Source organism: Trichomycterus rosablanca, chromosome 6 (genome assembly GCF_030014385.1).
Source record: "Trichomycterus rosablanca isolate fTriRos1 chromosome 6, fTriRos1.hap1, whole genome shotgun sequence".
In the NCBI taxonomy this organism is placed as follows: domain Eukaryota; kingdom Metazoa; phylum Chordata; class Actinopteri; order Siluriformes; family Trichomycteridae; genus Trichomycterus; species Trichomycterus rosablanca.
The window spans coordinates 39,907,380-39,922,926 of NC_085993.1; the positions used below are offsets into that span (position 1 = coordinate 39,907,380).

The following is a 15,547-nucleotide window of genomic DNA, read 5'->3' on the forward strand; positions in this document are numbered from 1 at the left end:
ATGTTTAAAAGTTTCTTTAAATCTTTAAATTCCATGTCATCTTGGCATTTGTTTTTATATACGTACAGTCTTAATGCTGTATGACACACACCAGGACTCCTATTTCTTCTTTGTTCACTCTACACATGCACACAAACTCAGTCTGTAAGTAATGTTCAACAAATGCATTAGCAACAACTATACCGGAAGTAAAGAACACACATCATGATGTTCATGTACAATGGAAATAACCCATATAATCTCAGTAACCATCACAAAATAGTAAATTCTTAATTATTTGTTTTAAGGTGATTGCAGCAGCTGGAGTACAGCTAAGACCAGGGGTTACGATATTACAAGCTCCCGCTCAGCAAGGAGCTGCTGTAGGGAAAACCATCATCAGAACTCCTATTGTGGTTCAACAAGGTGAGCTTTTGAACTTTTCAGTAAGACTTGAATTTAATTAGCAATCCATTGAATTGCTGAAGCAAAACCTTAAACGAGCAATATATGCTCGAAATCCCGAAATAAAACAATTCTGCAATAAACAATGGGCCAAAATTCCTGCACAGTGTAACAAGACCCATCACAAGTTATCCCAAACGTTTGATTGCAGTTGTTACTGTCAAGGGTGGAAGTTACTGTTTTAAATGTTTAATGTATGTTTTAAATCAATCTGCATTTTGTGTTTATTCATTTTGTGTTTAGTCATTAACTTCTATTAAAATGAGTTGGAAGACATAAAACATTTCAATGTGATAATTTTACAAGAATAGAAGAAATCAGTTGAGGGGCACTATGGTTTTAAGGAAACATGTTATTGTGCTTTATTTGTCTGACCGTCTCATCAGGTCAAGCCGGTAAGGTGGTGACACAGATAATCCAGGGACAGTCGGCCACTCCTGGCAGCCCAGCAGGTGGCACCCACGTTGGTATAGCAACCTCACAGACGTCAGCCAGCCCCAGACCATCCCAGGGTCCAATCAAACTCGCGCTCAGTCAGGTAAGCACCCAGTTCGACTGCAAATCAGAGCAGCTCATGTGAGGCAGTACACAAAAACGTCTTTTCAAGCTTGTTTTCAAATTCATTATTTATGATTGCTAATAGTCCACCAAAGTCTTCCTCTACTTAAAAAGCCACCAGTTTCCAAAGGTAAATGAATGTGTGCTATGTCCAAACAGGGAAGCCCACATGACTAATCTTCTGGGTCAGATGAGGAAAAAGTGACTTAAATAAACATGAACAGGCATCAATAACATTCCACAACAGGTGTTTCCTCACCACACCACCTGGGTGTGGAGAATTCATGGTGAACACAGACTGTCCTCCTAATGTAATTTGATGACAATACACATGACGTTTTTGTGGCCTGCCTGTGTGTGTTGTTTAACTTTTCCAAACTAAAATGTCGCCGACCTTTAAACGCCTATAATCTTGTAAATGCTCTGATCTAATTTTTTCCTTTACATGGTGTGTTTATGTCTCTGAAACAGCCGGGAGTTGCAGCAGACAGACAACAGGTTAGAACTGTCTCTTTCTGTGACCACGTGTTTGTGTATGTGTGGCTTTGGAAATTCTATATGTTCCCTCCTGGTGGTTAGTGAGGTGTCTGTGTATGTGGAGCTGGTCTTGTTTCTGTGTTAACATTCCTGTTTGTGACAGATTTCTGTGATCTATGGTGTTTCCAGAGTTTGTGTTGCAAAATCTCTCTCATTCTTTCTTTTAAAACTCAGCAGGGTGGAGGTCAAGGAGTAACTGTGATGGTGCAGGGTCAGGGTCAGACAGCAGGTCAGCTGCAGGTCATCCCTCATGGCGTGACGGTGATTCCGACTGGTGGCCAGCAGCTCATGCAGGCTGTCTTGCCTAACGGCCAGGTGCGGCGTTTCCTTTTTACACCCGCGCCTGTTTCATCCACCATTGTGCCTTCTGCTGCAGCTAGTAATGCACTATCAACCACAACAGGTATTAGGTGTTTTTGACTAAGTTTTGATTACTGGCAAAAACTGTTGACATCCTGTGTTTTTGCATTACATTAAGTTTGTTATACATACTTTTTTTGTTCATTTTCCCTACTTTACTGCTATTGATGCAGCCTGAACCTCTTAACACAGACACAATTCAAACACTGCTATGTAGATACTTAAGCAGTAGATGTGCTATATACAAATCCCATTTTGCTTAAAATTGGGGTATTCGTGAATGAATGAAATGAAATAAAAGCAATACATCAGTTCAGTGCAGAAACACTGCTGAGGTTGTGGGCTCAAACCATAAAACATGTTGTATAAAAGCTTGTTTTCAAGAAAAACAGATGTCGAATTCTCGTGTCAAAGACCATCCAGGCTTTTATCAGCGAAAGGTGCAAAAGCCAACGTCTGACCAGACTGGCCTCCAGACAGTCCAGATTTGTCTTCTATTAAAATGCGGTGCATCATAAATCAGATAGAAATCAGAATCAGACAGCAGACTGTTGCACCCAGAAAGAATGACCAAACAATAAGTATCCTCAGCTCTTAAACAACAATTGGAAAGTGTAATTGATAGGAAAGGTGATGTAACACAGTGGTAAACATGTCTTGGTCCCAATTTTTGAGTGTTGCTGGCATTCAAAATTTGTTGATATTTAGAAAATATTATCAAGATGGTTAGCAATTTTTCTTTGTACTTCTGTCACGTGTAAAATGTTTTTATTTGTATTTATTGCATTAAAACGGTCTCTCTACAAGGGGGAGCACTGTAGTAGTATTTTTTAGGGATTACTTATACTTATGCTATTTTTATTTGTTGCTTTTGGTATATTGCTTTTAGTAAATTGCAGTTATTTATCCTGCTCTACATATGTTTCTATTCTTCTTCCAGGTCAAAGTCAGCCTTCCCTCAAGATATGCGCACCCACCCCTGCCCAGCCTGTTCAGGCCGCAGCTCTTGCTCCTCGAACTCCGCCTATGACCCCCAAAGCCCAAGTGCCCATCCAGTCCGCAACCCCACTTCAGGCCAAAACTACAGTGAACAAGGTGACTGTGAAACAGCAGCAGACTCAGGTGAAGCCACAGGTGCAGCTGCAGCAGGGAGCCCAGGTTATCACAGTGCCAGGGTTACAGCTTCAGCAGGAGCAGACAGTTAAAGTCCAGCTACCTATACAAATCCAGCAACAGGCGGGCACAAAGCCCCAGGAGATTCAGAATGTGGTGACGTTGCAGACGGCCAGCGTCCAGGAGCAGCTCCAAAGGATCCAGCAGCTCCGCGAACAGCAGCAGCAGAAGAAACGACAGCAGCAGGAGGCAAAAAGGGAGCAGCAGCAGCTGCAGCAGACTGGCAGCCAGAGCAACCTCATACAGAAACAGGTGTGAGAACTACACTGACAAGCTGCACCACAGGGTCCAGTCAAACAGTTATATAAAACACATGTGCAAAGATAGCCCCGGGAGCTAACTGCCCCACAGGGCCTTTTGGGTTACACATGTAACTTTATAGGGCAAGTTTATGCAATTCAGGGCAAAGAAGGCCCCCAGGACTTCACACAGCCTACTGTTACATTCTATTGGAAACAGACCAGGTTAATCCAGATGCAAGTTTGAAGGGAGGGAGCTCCCCAACAGACCACTGAGTGACAATTCAAACAGTGGCAGTGACTCAGATGATTAAGGTCATGCATCTGTGTTTATTTTTGCCTCTTTAGGTCTAAAACTGTCTATATGATGTGTGTAGGTTATGGTATGTAACAGCTGGCCACTGGTGTGTGTTTAATTTTTTGTCTTCAATTTATTCCTTAAATTTAAAATTAAGTCTTTAAATTATGTGTGTTCCAAAGGTGGTGATGAAGCAGAATGCAATGATAGAGCAGCTGAAGCAGAAGAAGACCATGACACCAGAAGAGCGAGAAGAGAATCAGAGGTAGGACCATCACTACCTAGAATTCTCCTACCAATCCCTGAATAAAACTAGCTTACCGCACCATTACCTTTTTAACCCTACTCAACCTTTAGAACCATGTTTAAAAAAAACAAAAAAACAGCACTGTAGTCTGATACTTGCACTGCAAGTAAGTGCCTGGACATTCACACAAGGAATGAAGTAAAGCAACAAAAGAAAGATCAGCTTTTTGTCAGAACCACATGCATTTCAACCAGCTTCCTATTGAGTCCTGATTAACGTTTGGTTTAGAAAATATTACAAAATATAGAGCCAACAATGAGGCTACACTGGCATATTAAGCTTGGCAGTATGTAGTGTATGCTATGGCAGAGAAGTGGCACTGTACCATTTTGGCATATGTGAGCTAAAATCTCTCTGTCACATTTTGTTTTGTGTTTGTTTTGCACGTGTGATGTCAGTACTAGGCGGCGTGTGAATAGTCAAGCTCTTCATGACCAAAGATTGGTAGCAACAACCTAACCACTCTTGTGGCAGGTTATAGTAGGCTCGTCTATCACAGACCTACATTATCCCCGAGAGTGAAGTGATATTGCCAAACGAGCAATTAAACATATCAGTGGTATCATGACTCTTTCTATAACAGTTCAGTCACCAGATCCCGACTGAGATTGACTTGGACGATGAATGGCAAAATAAGGTTTCGTGACAAATATGTAGACATTGTAAAGACATTGCCTTACTGTGTCCTACAGTTTGTAGCCTGTAGGATCTAGACAAAGATTTAGTAAAAAAACAATTGTGATTTTGGGTGCCCTTGCCCTTGGAGGCTGATCTCATTCGAGCTGCAAAACAATGTTTTTCTCCTTTGGATCAAAATTGTTAGGTCTGTCTTTGAGGATCTGTTAGCGTGTCTGCTATTATACACATACAAAAGGGCATAATTATGTAAATCTTTGGGTCAGAAGTAACAGTTCACCTATTTTAAATGTACTTTCTCCTCTTCTACTTTGCTGTGTATCATTTTCCTGCTTATTTAGGCCTGATTTGTGTCATATTTTCCCACATGGCATGAGGCATGACAGCATGTTTATACAGAGCCTCTGTTTAAACCCAAAACAACCGCAGCGTGCAGCTTCAAACCCAGCCGCACACCCAAACTACACCTGGAACTAACTGGTCATTTATGCTCTCACCCTTTTTATGTTGTCTGTGTGCATTTTTAAGTGCCACTTTGTGTCCTTTTACTGTCCCCTTTCTCTCTCTCTCTCTCTCTCTCTGCTGTTTCTGTTTGACCACTTTTAGGAGAATTTTAAAAGGTCATGCCTTGTGAATAACTGTACCACTCACTCACTGATGGGCAGTGTAACTCGTTGGTTGAGACTTTGATAATTTAAACAAAAGGTTGTGAGTTTAAATTCCACAGTCTGGCTGTGCTAAATGCTAAGCTGTGTTCTTGGACTAATACATGCTTCATCAGGCAGCAAGGTGATGAAATGAATGTTTTTGTAATGCAGCCAAGCAAATGAGAAATACTTCTTTGTTTTAATATGCACGAATTAGCTTATAAAATATGTACTGATACCACTGATATCACACCTGTATTGTTTTTTGCTCAATAAGATTTACTTAATGTTAGGATATAAGTTTTACCATCACATCAGTACTGTTATTCACACATCATTCTGAGGTCTGATATCAGTGTCAAAAATGAGGAAAAACGAATCACAACCGGTTAAAATTTTACAATTTGTCATCAGGAATGTACAGGTACACACGCTCAGTTTTAGAAGTATTCATTTGCGCTTGAAATTACTATGTTTTTATGTAATTTCATACAGTGCATGATCGGCTCAGCATACAGCCGACCCCTAGTCCGAATTAAAATTCATGAAGATCATGAAGCTTTCCCTCTTATATGCTGGATCTCTGTTCCTAATGCTGTGTGCTGTGTTGAGTCTGGGAATCACTACTGACCTCCGAACTCCACAGCTGGTGCTCTCTTTACCCCCCCCCCCTTCCTTTCCCACATGTGGTCTGTGCTGATGGTAGAGTTATCTATCAGACCCCCCACCCATCGTTGATGGCATGCTGTCGACATATAATAACAAACACAACCAGGACACTTCTGCTTATCTCTGTCTGATCTTAAAACTAACCTACTCTGATCATTTCATGATTGGGTTTGTGGACTAAGCTTAGTTACTTACGTTTTCATCAGAACTGGTTTTTGCAGTGACTAGATTTGTGGGGGTTAGTTAACTTACAGCTCTGACCTTTTTCCTCTGGTTATTTTAAATAGTTTTTTAAAAATAGATTGTAACTGTAAAGAAATATAAATAATAAGGCAAACAATTCTGCTAACTTAAGTGCTATAAGTTACTTTTGTATTCATCACATTGATATGGTGCTTTTTTATGAATTTTCTTTTTCACCTGCATGAGGTGATTTCAAGTCCTAGTTGAATTGGTCCTGTAAGGTGTACGCTGATTAATAAAATGTCCTTACCCCAAATGTATACAAATGATGAAAGTCTGAGGTAGAATTTTCAGATACAAAAAGATAAGCCACACAGATGTTGACGTTTTTTGGTTTCCCATCCAAATTGTCCTTTCACAGACTGTTAAGGAAAAGCAACTCCTGGATTCCCTCTTGTTTTATTTGTATCACTACACTTTTTTGTGGCTGGACAACCTAGTCCACAATTTCAGGCATACGATGCACTTGCTTTATTCACAGTGTGGCAAAAGTTTTTAACCTTTAACCAACTTTTAACCTTTAACTAAACTGTCTCTTCTGATTTGCAATTCATTTATCGGCTCTGGCTAGATAAATTTGTCACTGGTCATGGATTAATTGCAAACACTATTGAGCGAGTTGTTGAGTTTGGATACTTTTTCTTTTAGGATGATCGTGTGTAATCAGGTGATGAAGTTCATCTTGGACAAGATTGACAAGGATGAACGGCAAGCAGCAAAAAAGCGGAAACAGGAAGAGACGATGGAGCAGAAACGCAGCAAACAGACGGCCAGCAAGCTCTCTGCCCTGCTTCACAAGCACAAGGAACAACTCAAAGCCGAGATCCTGAGGAAGAGAGTGCTGCTGGACAAACGGCTGCAGCTGGAGGTCCAGGTGAGTGTGACATGAGATCATGTAGCTGTAGGTGCTATGGGTCGGTCTACTGTCTATACATTCATTAGTGTCAGTGCCTGTTCTAAGCCCAGATAAAGGAAGGAGGCTTGCATCAGAAAGGGCATCTGGCATAAAATCAGGTATGTGATCCAAAATGATCAGCTGCAGCAACCCCTACATATGGGAGCAACCGAGCAAGCTTTGTGAATTCTGACTCCTGTCGACCATATAGTGTTTCACAAGAGTTTCCTATCTTTTCTTAGGTTCTTGTTGCTGGCTGTTCTTTTTCTTCACTACCCCCACCTTTATTACAATAATTGAGCAGAACTTTCTTTATTTGGTATTTAATGAACCAATTATTTTCCACTTGTCATGAGTGCACCAATAACCTCAAACGTGAAGGCAACTTTTCTGACTCAGTGCATTAACATGGCCAATACTGATATGCTGTGCTACTTAGGAGGAGTTACGGCAGGATTTGGCGAGGATTCACAGAGAGAGAGCGCAGCAGCGAGTTCAGGCTACCGCCGCCACGACAGCAACGCAGGTCACGACCACCTACTCAACTTCAGCTTACAAGCGCAAGCATGAAGACGAGGGTTTGGCCAAATCGAAGAAAAAAAAGATGATCTCCACTACCTCAAGAGAAAGCAAGAAGGACACCAAGCTATACTGCATCTGCAGGACCCCATACGACGAGACCAAGTAAGATTTGGCCATTTTTTGTTCAGCATGGTTGATCACGGTCTTGTGTCTTTTAAAAAGTATTTAGCAGCTCAGGTGGCGCAGTGGTAAAAGACACGCGCTGCAACCAGAGCTGGATTTGGAAGGAGCGTCGTTTCGAATCCAGCTCTGCCTTCACGGTCGAGGCTGGGCAGCTATGGACAACGATTGGCCTGTTGTCCGGGTGGGGGGGGCGGGACTTGAGACCGTAGGGGATGCTCTCTCAGGAACGGGGCGGTTGCGCCCTCTGCTGGCTGGTTGGTGGCGCCTGTATGGAGACGGAAGGGGGTGTGGCGGAGTGTGTGATCCTCCGTGCACAGTACTCTGCCACGCTACACTCGTCAAGTGTGGGTGATAAGACGGTCGATTGGCTGTGCACGTTTCGGAGGAGGCATGGAACGGCCTCGTCAGCCCCAATCAGGAGCAGGAATCTGCACTAATGAGAGGATGATAGATGGGATGAAATTGGACGTGCTAAATTTATTTAAAAAATTAAAAAAAAGTATTTAATGCAAATTAAATTAAGGATTGTTCAAGCCAAAGGTAACATTTGTTGTTTTCCATATATCGGAAAAGGGTTGAAGTCAAAACTTTGCATATGATTGTAAGGGGTGTGTTATGGCAGTTTTGTAGTATCTTTGAAACTGTTTGCTTTATCTCAGAATCAGTCTTTATTTTCGCCAAGTACCAGGTGTACAAGGAATTTTTTTTTTTTGCTGGTGTCAATATATAATATATATATAAACATAGAATAAAAAATATAACAGCAACAACAACAGTATAGCATCCGACAAAGTGTGCAATACAGATGTATAGTACAGTACACTGCCAGACTTCAAGTATAAAGAAATTGTGCAATATCTCTGAAAAAAAAATCTGATGGTTTAACAAATGTAAATGAATTTGGTTAATTGTTGGTTGTTGTTTTTTTTGAAAATCTACCAAATCTGCTGGGTTAAAAAACTTTTTGGTAGAATTTGTGGCATGGCCTCCTAATACCTTCCTAGTAATATAGGAATTATAGGAAGTATTCCTAGTATTAGTTAATGTAGCTAATGTTAAAATGTTAGTTAATGTTAAAAAGCCCCAATTGTCACGAAGCATCAAATGTAATCCAAGACCCTCTAAAAATGCCTGTCCACAGTCAAGCAAGCTTTACATCCCTAGGGGTTTTAGAAGCTCTCATGCGGGGAAAAAAGGCCCTCTTAAACATTGTCTTTCTGCTGTTTGGGCACCGTAATGGTCTAATTACGCTTGCCCACCATGACAGAGAGATGTAAAAACTACAGGCAAGAAAGTGTGCTAGCCTTAGCTTCTGATCAGTCAGTAAAGGTGTAAATCTGCCAGCAGAGGTCACCAGAGTGCACTGAACATGTCGCATATCCAAATTATGACAATGCAAAAAGGGCAGGGAGGGAGTTGTAACACAGCTTTTCTTATTTTGTCAACACAACAGTGGAACTATGCAAACAATTTGAAAACATGAAGGTCATGTATCAGCAACATAACTCCAACCTGCTAAACCTTAAGCACAAGTCCTTTTATTCTCACTCAAATATCATTCTAAATTACAGATTTAGAACTGTGATATAATTTCCCTCTGTTAAAGTTGTGCTCATATGGAACACAATACACCTGTTTCATCCTCAACTGCTTTTGATTCTAGACATGAATCAAAATACGTGTTGTTCCGGTCCACGACTAGTTCCCAAACAACCCACATTTTGTAGTGCTGTACCTCTCACCATATTCCCTATTTAAAAAACCAATAGTGATATTCTTTTCAGCATGGCAGTAAAAAGAGTACGAACACAGACCCTGTGAGCATGTGCACTACATCAGGCAGTGGGCGAGGCATGTGTGTGATGACATCCATGCAGATGACTGTCAGGGATGGATCTGCCATGATGGGTGTTTTTATCCCTTTTAATTGGTCAGGGAGAACATCGCAGCCATAATCTGTTCCACTGCATTTTCCCCATTTCAAATTTTTTTGTTAGGCTGCACAGGTTGCACTGCAGTAATAATTATTTTAGTTACCTTTTTGTATCTGTGCACTGATTTTCTTTGTAGTGGTTTTCATTGTACTTACTGAGGTGAAATTTAGTTTTACTACTTACTTTAGGAGTTTTGGTTCATACTATGTAAAATAGATAACATCTGTGTTGCACATACATACTGTATATTGATGCTCTGTAAAAGACAAGTATAAGTTAACTGTGTTGTTTTGGTGGAAAATATCAGTTTTGAAAAGAGAGAACATGGTTTTGAGTGCTGTGTTTTATTTTGCAAGTGATTTGTTGAGTTTTAAGAAACTGAGCCACTGTTTCTAGAAATGTGTTTAAACATTTAGGAAAAAAAACTGTAAAAAGAAACCCTCTTTTTTGTTGTAGGTTCTATATAGGCTGTGATCTGTGCACAAACTGGTACCATGGTGACTGTGTGGGCATCACGGAGAAGCAAGCAAAGAAGATGGACGACTACATCTGTGCAGAATGCAAAAGAGCTCAGGAAGGAAGCACAGAGGAGCTTTTCTGCATCTGCAGAACTCCCTACGACGATTCTCAGTAAGTGTTCCTGTGTGTGTAGAGAAGAAATACAAATCCCATTTCTGGAAAAGTTGGGACCTTTAGTAAAATGCAGTCAAATTAGTTATCTTTGTTTTGTTAATTTGCTTAAGTCCTAATTGCACTGACAAAAGTAGAAAATAAACTTCATTGTATTTTGTAAATATAGTCTAATTGTAAATGCCGGAAACCACTGTTGAAAGTGTGAGATCTTTAAACCCCTAGAAGATGTTGCATCTTGAAATACAAGGGCTTGAAAGTAAACCATCAGAAAACCATTTTGCTCAACAGAGTCTGCTGCTGCATCAGAAAAATCCAACCTGAAACTCTAATAATTCTATACATTCTATACATTTACATTACATTTCCGGTACTTAGCAGATGCTTTTATTCAAAGCAACTTACAGTACTGTGACCGTATACATTCTGAGCAATTGAGGGTTACAGCGACCTTCTGATTACTAGTCCAGTACCTTAACCACTAGGCAACAAATGACCTATACAGAAATGCCACCAAGTTCTGTGGGCTTGAGCTCATCTTAGATGGATCACAAGACAGTGGAAACATGTGCTCTGGTTAGACAAGTCCACACTCCAGCTTGTGTTTAGATACACCAGACGTAGAGTTCTCCATGCCAAAGATGACTAGGACCATCCAGACTGTTATCAGTGAAAAATCCATGGCATGGGTGACTGGTGTGGGCCAGTGTGTAAAGGTATATGTGTATATGAAGATACCATTAACACAGAGGCGTATATTGGGATTTCAAAGAGACACATGCAGCCATCAAGGTCACATAAGAGTCCATGGATATTTTGGCATGACAGTGCCAGGCCCCTTTCTGCACACACTTAAACAGAGGGGCTTTGTAGACACAGAATGTGTGTGCTTCACTGGCCTGGCTGCAGTCCAGATCTGTCTCTTATTGAAAATATATGGTGCAGAATGAAGAGAAGAATCAGACAAGGCAGGCCACAGACTGTTGAGCATCTAAATATATCAACAAGAATAGAGAAACATTCCACAAGCAAAAGTGCATCAATTAGTGTCCTCGGTTCCCAAACTATTAAAAAGTCTCATTAATAGGAAAGGTGATGGGTTAAACATGTTTCTGTCGCAACTTTTTTAATGTGTTGCAGGCATCAAATTCTAAAAGTGTTCATATTTACAAATTACAGCAAAGTAAATCAGTGAAAACATAGTTTTCTTTGTCATTTTATCAATTGAATAAAGATTCAAGAGAATTACCAAACCACAGATTCTTCTTTTTATTGCATTTTACACAATGTCCCAACTTTTCTGGAAATACGGTTTATACATGGCGTGTGAGACTCTAACTTTGACCTGACCTAGCTTTTTTGGCTCATAGTCCTGGCTTACTCGTGTTTAACAGTGTTTACAGTGTGTGCTTCCGTAAACAATGCTTTCTCTAGCTTTAAAATGCACTGTTTGCCATCAGGTTTTACATCGGCTGTGACCGCTGTCAGAACTGGTACCACGGCAGATGTGTGGGCATCCTGCAGAGTGAGGCAACATACATAGATGAGTACATCTGTCCCCAGTGCCAGTCCACAGAGGATGCCATGACCGTCCTTACACCACTTACAGAGAAAGACTACGAGGGCTTACGCAGGATCTTGCGCTCATTACAGGTCTGTGGTTTTTTATTTCTAGTTCCTCTCTTTTTATTTCTGTCTGTTTTTCCTTTTCTTTCTGATATTGGAACAAAACTGATCTGGTACTTTGTTTCTTCTTTGCATGCTTTATCTGATCAGCCTGAACTTTGGAAGGCTTTCCAGGATGGGGAATGGGGGGGAGGGTTGCCTGCTTTTGCTTTCTTCACCTTGCCCTCCCTTTTTCTCTCATTCTTTTTCCTTTGCCCTCCTGTTGAGGAATGAAAGGGATTTCTTTTTTTTCTGTGTTGAATCAGCTGCTTCCAATTATTTGGACTGAGTATATCTCTTTCTATCTCTAGGCTCACAAAATGGCCTGGCCCTTCCTGGACCCTGTGGACCCAGAAGACGCCCCTGATTATTACAGAGTAATAAAGGAGCCAATGGGTAGGGAGTTTTATAATGTGGTATTTTTATATGCATGAAAACCAAGCAATTTCTTTTTGTAATTTGTGTGTTTTAAATTCACAGGTCAGCCAAAAATGAGAACCTTATTTATTTGGACACGTTTTGTATCTGATGTTTGCCCTTTTAGTATTACACTGGAGCATCAACACATCAGTTTACAGCTATCAAGTATTACATACCTTACGAACCTAACACACACAGTTCAGCTTAAAATAAACAGTACATAAATAAGGAATAAATGTTTCAGGCTGTTTTTAAATAATCATTAAAGGGGTAGTCTGATTTGGTCCCAATACAAAGTAATATTTTCAATGTATATATTTTTATCTTTGTTTAGAAATCACCTTTCTCAATTCAGGGTTGCTTTATACACAATTAAATAAAACACAGGACAAAATCAATGCAAAAACAAGACTATTAGGCTAGTCCACCACCACTAACTTCGGGTTCGAATCAAACCATTTTTTTCATTATACTTTTATCTGTTTAATAAATATTAAATATAATGAATCTAACACATTTATACGATGTCCCGACTTTTCTGGAAGTGGGGTTTGTACAAATGAACATTTAAAAAGTGAACAAGGCGCCCAGGTGGCGCAGCGGGATATTCAGCTAGCACACCAACGCAGAGATTCTAAACTCCTCGGTTCGAAACTCGGTGTTGCCTCCAGTCAGCTGGGCGCCATCTAGCTGGCATAATTGGCAGTACCTGCAGCAGATAGTAATTGGCCACCGTATCTGCAGGGTGGGGGCCGGACTATGTGTGGGTGGGTGGGTCTTTATACGCTGTGTAAGGACCCTGATTGGCGGAAGAGACTACTGTTCAGAGTGCAGGGGCGAGAAGAGGAGGGCTGTGCACTTGCCATTTTCATAAAACTTTACTTAATCTTTTTGCCCCCCACAGACCTGTCAACGATGGAGGAGCGACTGTTAAACCATCATTACAGCAAGTTGACAGAGTATGTTGCAGACATGACCAAAATCTTTGATAACTGTCGATACTACAACCCCAGCGACTCGTCCTTCTACCAATGTGCTGAGGTGCTCGAGACCTTTTTCGTCCAGAAACTAAAAGCTTTCAAGGCTAGCAGGTAAAAAACACACACCATTTTTCTCCAAATGTAGTTGTTGTCAATTACCCTGTTGTATCTCTTCCACTGCTGCAGACACCCACCTTGACCGAGGAAGACTATACCTAACACACGCCCCCCTCCAACAAGTGTGTAGTGGCCAATTACTTCTTTTCACCAGCACGATGCAGATTCACATAGGGAACAGTACAAAGATCTCCTCGCACTGATCCCCAATATTTCCCGCCTCTGTTCAGGAGGCATCAAGCAATAAAGAATCCCTCTGACTCACCCAACCTCAGACATAGCTAATCATGTCTGTATAGGCACCCGACCAGCTGATAGCAGGGCTGAGCTGCGTCACCAGAGCACCACTATAATTCCACATTTCTTTTTTTTCTTTTTTTTCTTCTTTGGTTCCTACATTTACACTTACTGTCTATCTAATTTTTTTTATTTCTTTCATGGTGTCTTATTCATTTTTTTCTTTACCTTGTTTACAATTCTTTTTACATTCTGTCTTTTTCTTCACTTGATTTTACATTTACTTTTACATACACCTGTTTATTTTACAGTATTTTTTTATTTTTTATCTTTCATTTCTGTATTATTTTTTCCATGCTTATATTTCTTCTCTTGTATATCTATTTTATACCTTTGCTGTTTTTTGCAATTGTGCAGCTACTTATAGATACTGTGTGGGAGGCTCGTTCTGCTCATTGTGTTTGCACTTGCCATTTTATCATCTTCACTTGTACTCTGTGTGCGTTCACTTACACCATCCACTTTTTTCTTTGTTTTCATTTACAGATTATGATGTCTTAAGGTCTTCAAAGGTGCTGCCTGGGTTACTCTTAACTAGCCAGTCGTGGAGCTTGGTTGTGTTTTTCTTTAAAACAAAGAAAAAAGCAGCATGAAAATTGTTTGGATGGAAATTCAGTTCATCCTTTAATCAAATCTGTAGTTGTGTGTTTGATCATAAAGTGATCATCCTAAACAGCAGCCAAACAATCTGGAAGAAAAAGCTACTTTCTTACTTTTATAGTGAGATGTAATAGATCCAACATCAAGTTCGGTTGTCAAAGCTTTTAATGTCTCTGTATGGCAGAAGCTATTGTGCTGATTTTATTTTTTGGATAAGCTTTTGTTATTTTAAAAAGTCACTCACAAGAGGTGTGAACCAAGCTTACTCAGTGTAATTACTGTCTTTTTTCAGACATTTGGGAATGTTACATTACCAATTGTGTTTGTTTTGTATGTCAGTTTGTACATATGTGCTATTTTTATACATTTGAATCCTTTTGTGAAGGATCATTACTGAACTGTAGTTTTGTTTGATAGTGGAGTGTCAGATTGCCTGTGTAGCTGATCTGATTTATATTCTCATGAACTCATCCTCACATGAGTTACAGAATAATAACTGTCTACAAATGAAAGGATAAACTCACAACAGCATGGCTGCTATCTTTTTTCAAGTTTCTTATTTTTTATTAAAAACCTATGAAATGATCCATCAGCATGTTTTGTTTTTCTTTCTTTTTTTCTTACTCCTATTAAAAAAAAAAGCTATTAATAAAAATGAACAAGCCATGAGATAAAATCTACTTGTTTCTTCTCTCTGCATTCTGTAGGTCTCATAAAAACAGACTACAGTCTACAGCCTCTTAAACTACATTACCCATAAGCACTTTGCTAACTCTGTAACACGGAAGCTGGTTTCCCCGCCTGAGGTCCAGCTACATGCCTGATGCCATTATTGATGCACCATGCTGGCGCTCCTGCTCTTACAGGAAGAGTGACTAGTGACTCAGGATCAAGACTGGACCATTTTGAAGGCAAAATGGGAAAGACGGACCAGTTAGCTGGCACTTATGAAAGAATAAGCTTTCTGTTACAAAAACGAAAGGGTTTAATTGACTATCAGTCCAAATTGTAGCTATTATTTAAAATGAGTTCAATTACAGCTTGATTTATTTATACATTTATGTCATTTAATGATCTACATAATCCCCTAACCCATACAATATGTTCAGCTCGCTGCAATCTGAACATTGCAATAATGTTAAGCAGTTATAAAAGTTGGTCTCTAATAACCCTTTTTACACTGACAAGGTGCC

The 15,547-nt window shown here is 40.1% G+C and overlaps 1 protein-coding gene across 3 annotated transcripts in view; it reads left to right on the plus strand.

Annotated features, from left to right (window-relative positions):
* The window catches only part of LOC134317120 (nucleosome-remodeling factor subunit BPTF-like), a 39,725-nt gene extending 24,784 nt beyond the window's left edge, over positions 1-14,941 (plus strand). For 2 of the 3 annotated variants that reach the window (XM_062997824.1, XM_062997826.1), the window contains 13 exons: positions 288-405; positions 831-982; positions 1,474-1,500; positions 1,714-1,942; positions 2,840-3,324; positions 3,792-3,874; positions 6,760-6,985; positions 7,446-7,690; positions 10,102-10,275; positions 11,736-11,928; positions 12,252-12,336; positions 13,265-13,451; positions 14,241-14,941. In XM_062997824.1, coding sequence (XP_062853894.1) covers positions 288-405; positions 831-982; positions 1,474-1,500; positions 1,714-1,942; positions 2,840-3,324; positions 3,792-3,874; positions 6,760-6,985; positions 7,446-7,690; positions 10,102-10,275; positions 11,736-11,928; positions 12,252-12,336; positions 13,265-13,451; positions 14,241-14,247 — 2,211 coding nt within the window. In that variant the 3' untranslated portion in view covers positions 14,248-14,941. The remainder of the gene's footprint in view (positions 1-287; positions 406-830; positions 983-1,473; positions 1,501-1,713; positions 1,943-2,839; positions 3,325-3,791; positions 3,875-6,759; positions 6,986-7,445; positions 7,691-10,101; positions 10,276-11,735; positions 11,929-12,251; positions 12,337-13,264; positions 13,452-14,240) is intronic. The other variant, XM_062997825.1, reaches the window with a different exon arrangement.
* The last annotated feature ends 606 nt before the right edge of the window (positions 14,942-15,547 follow it).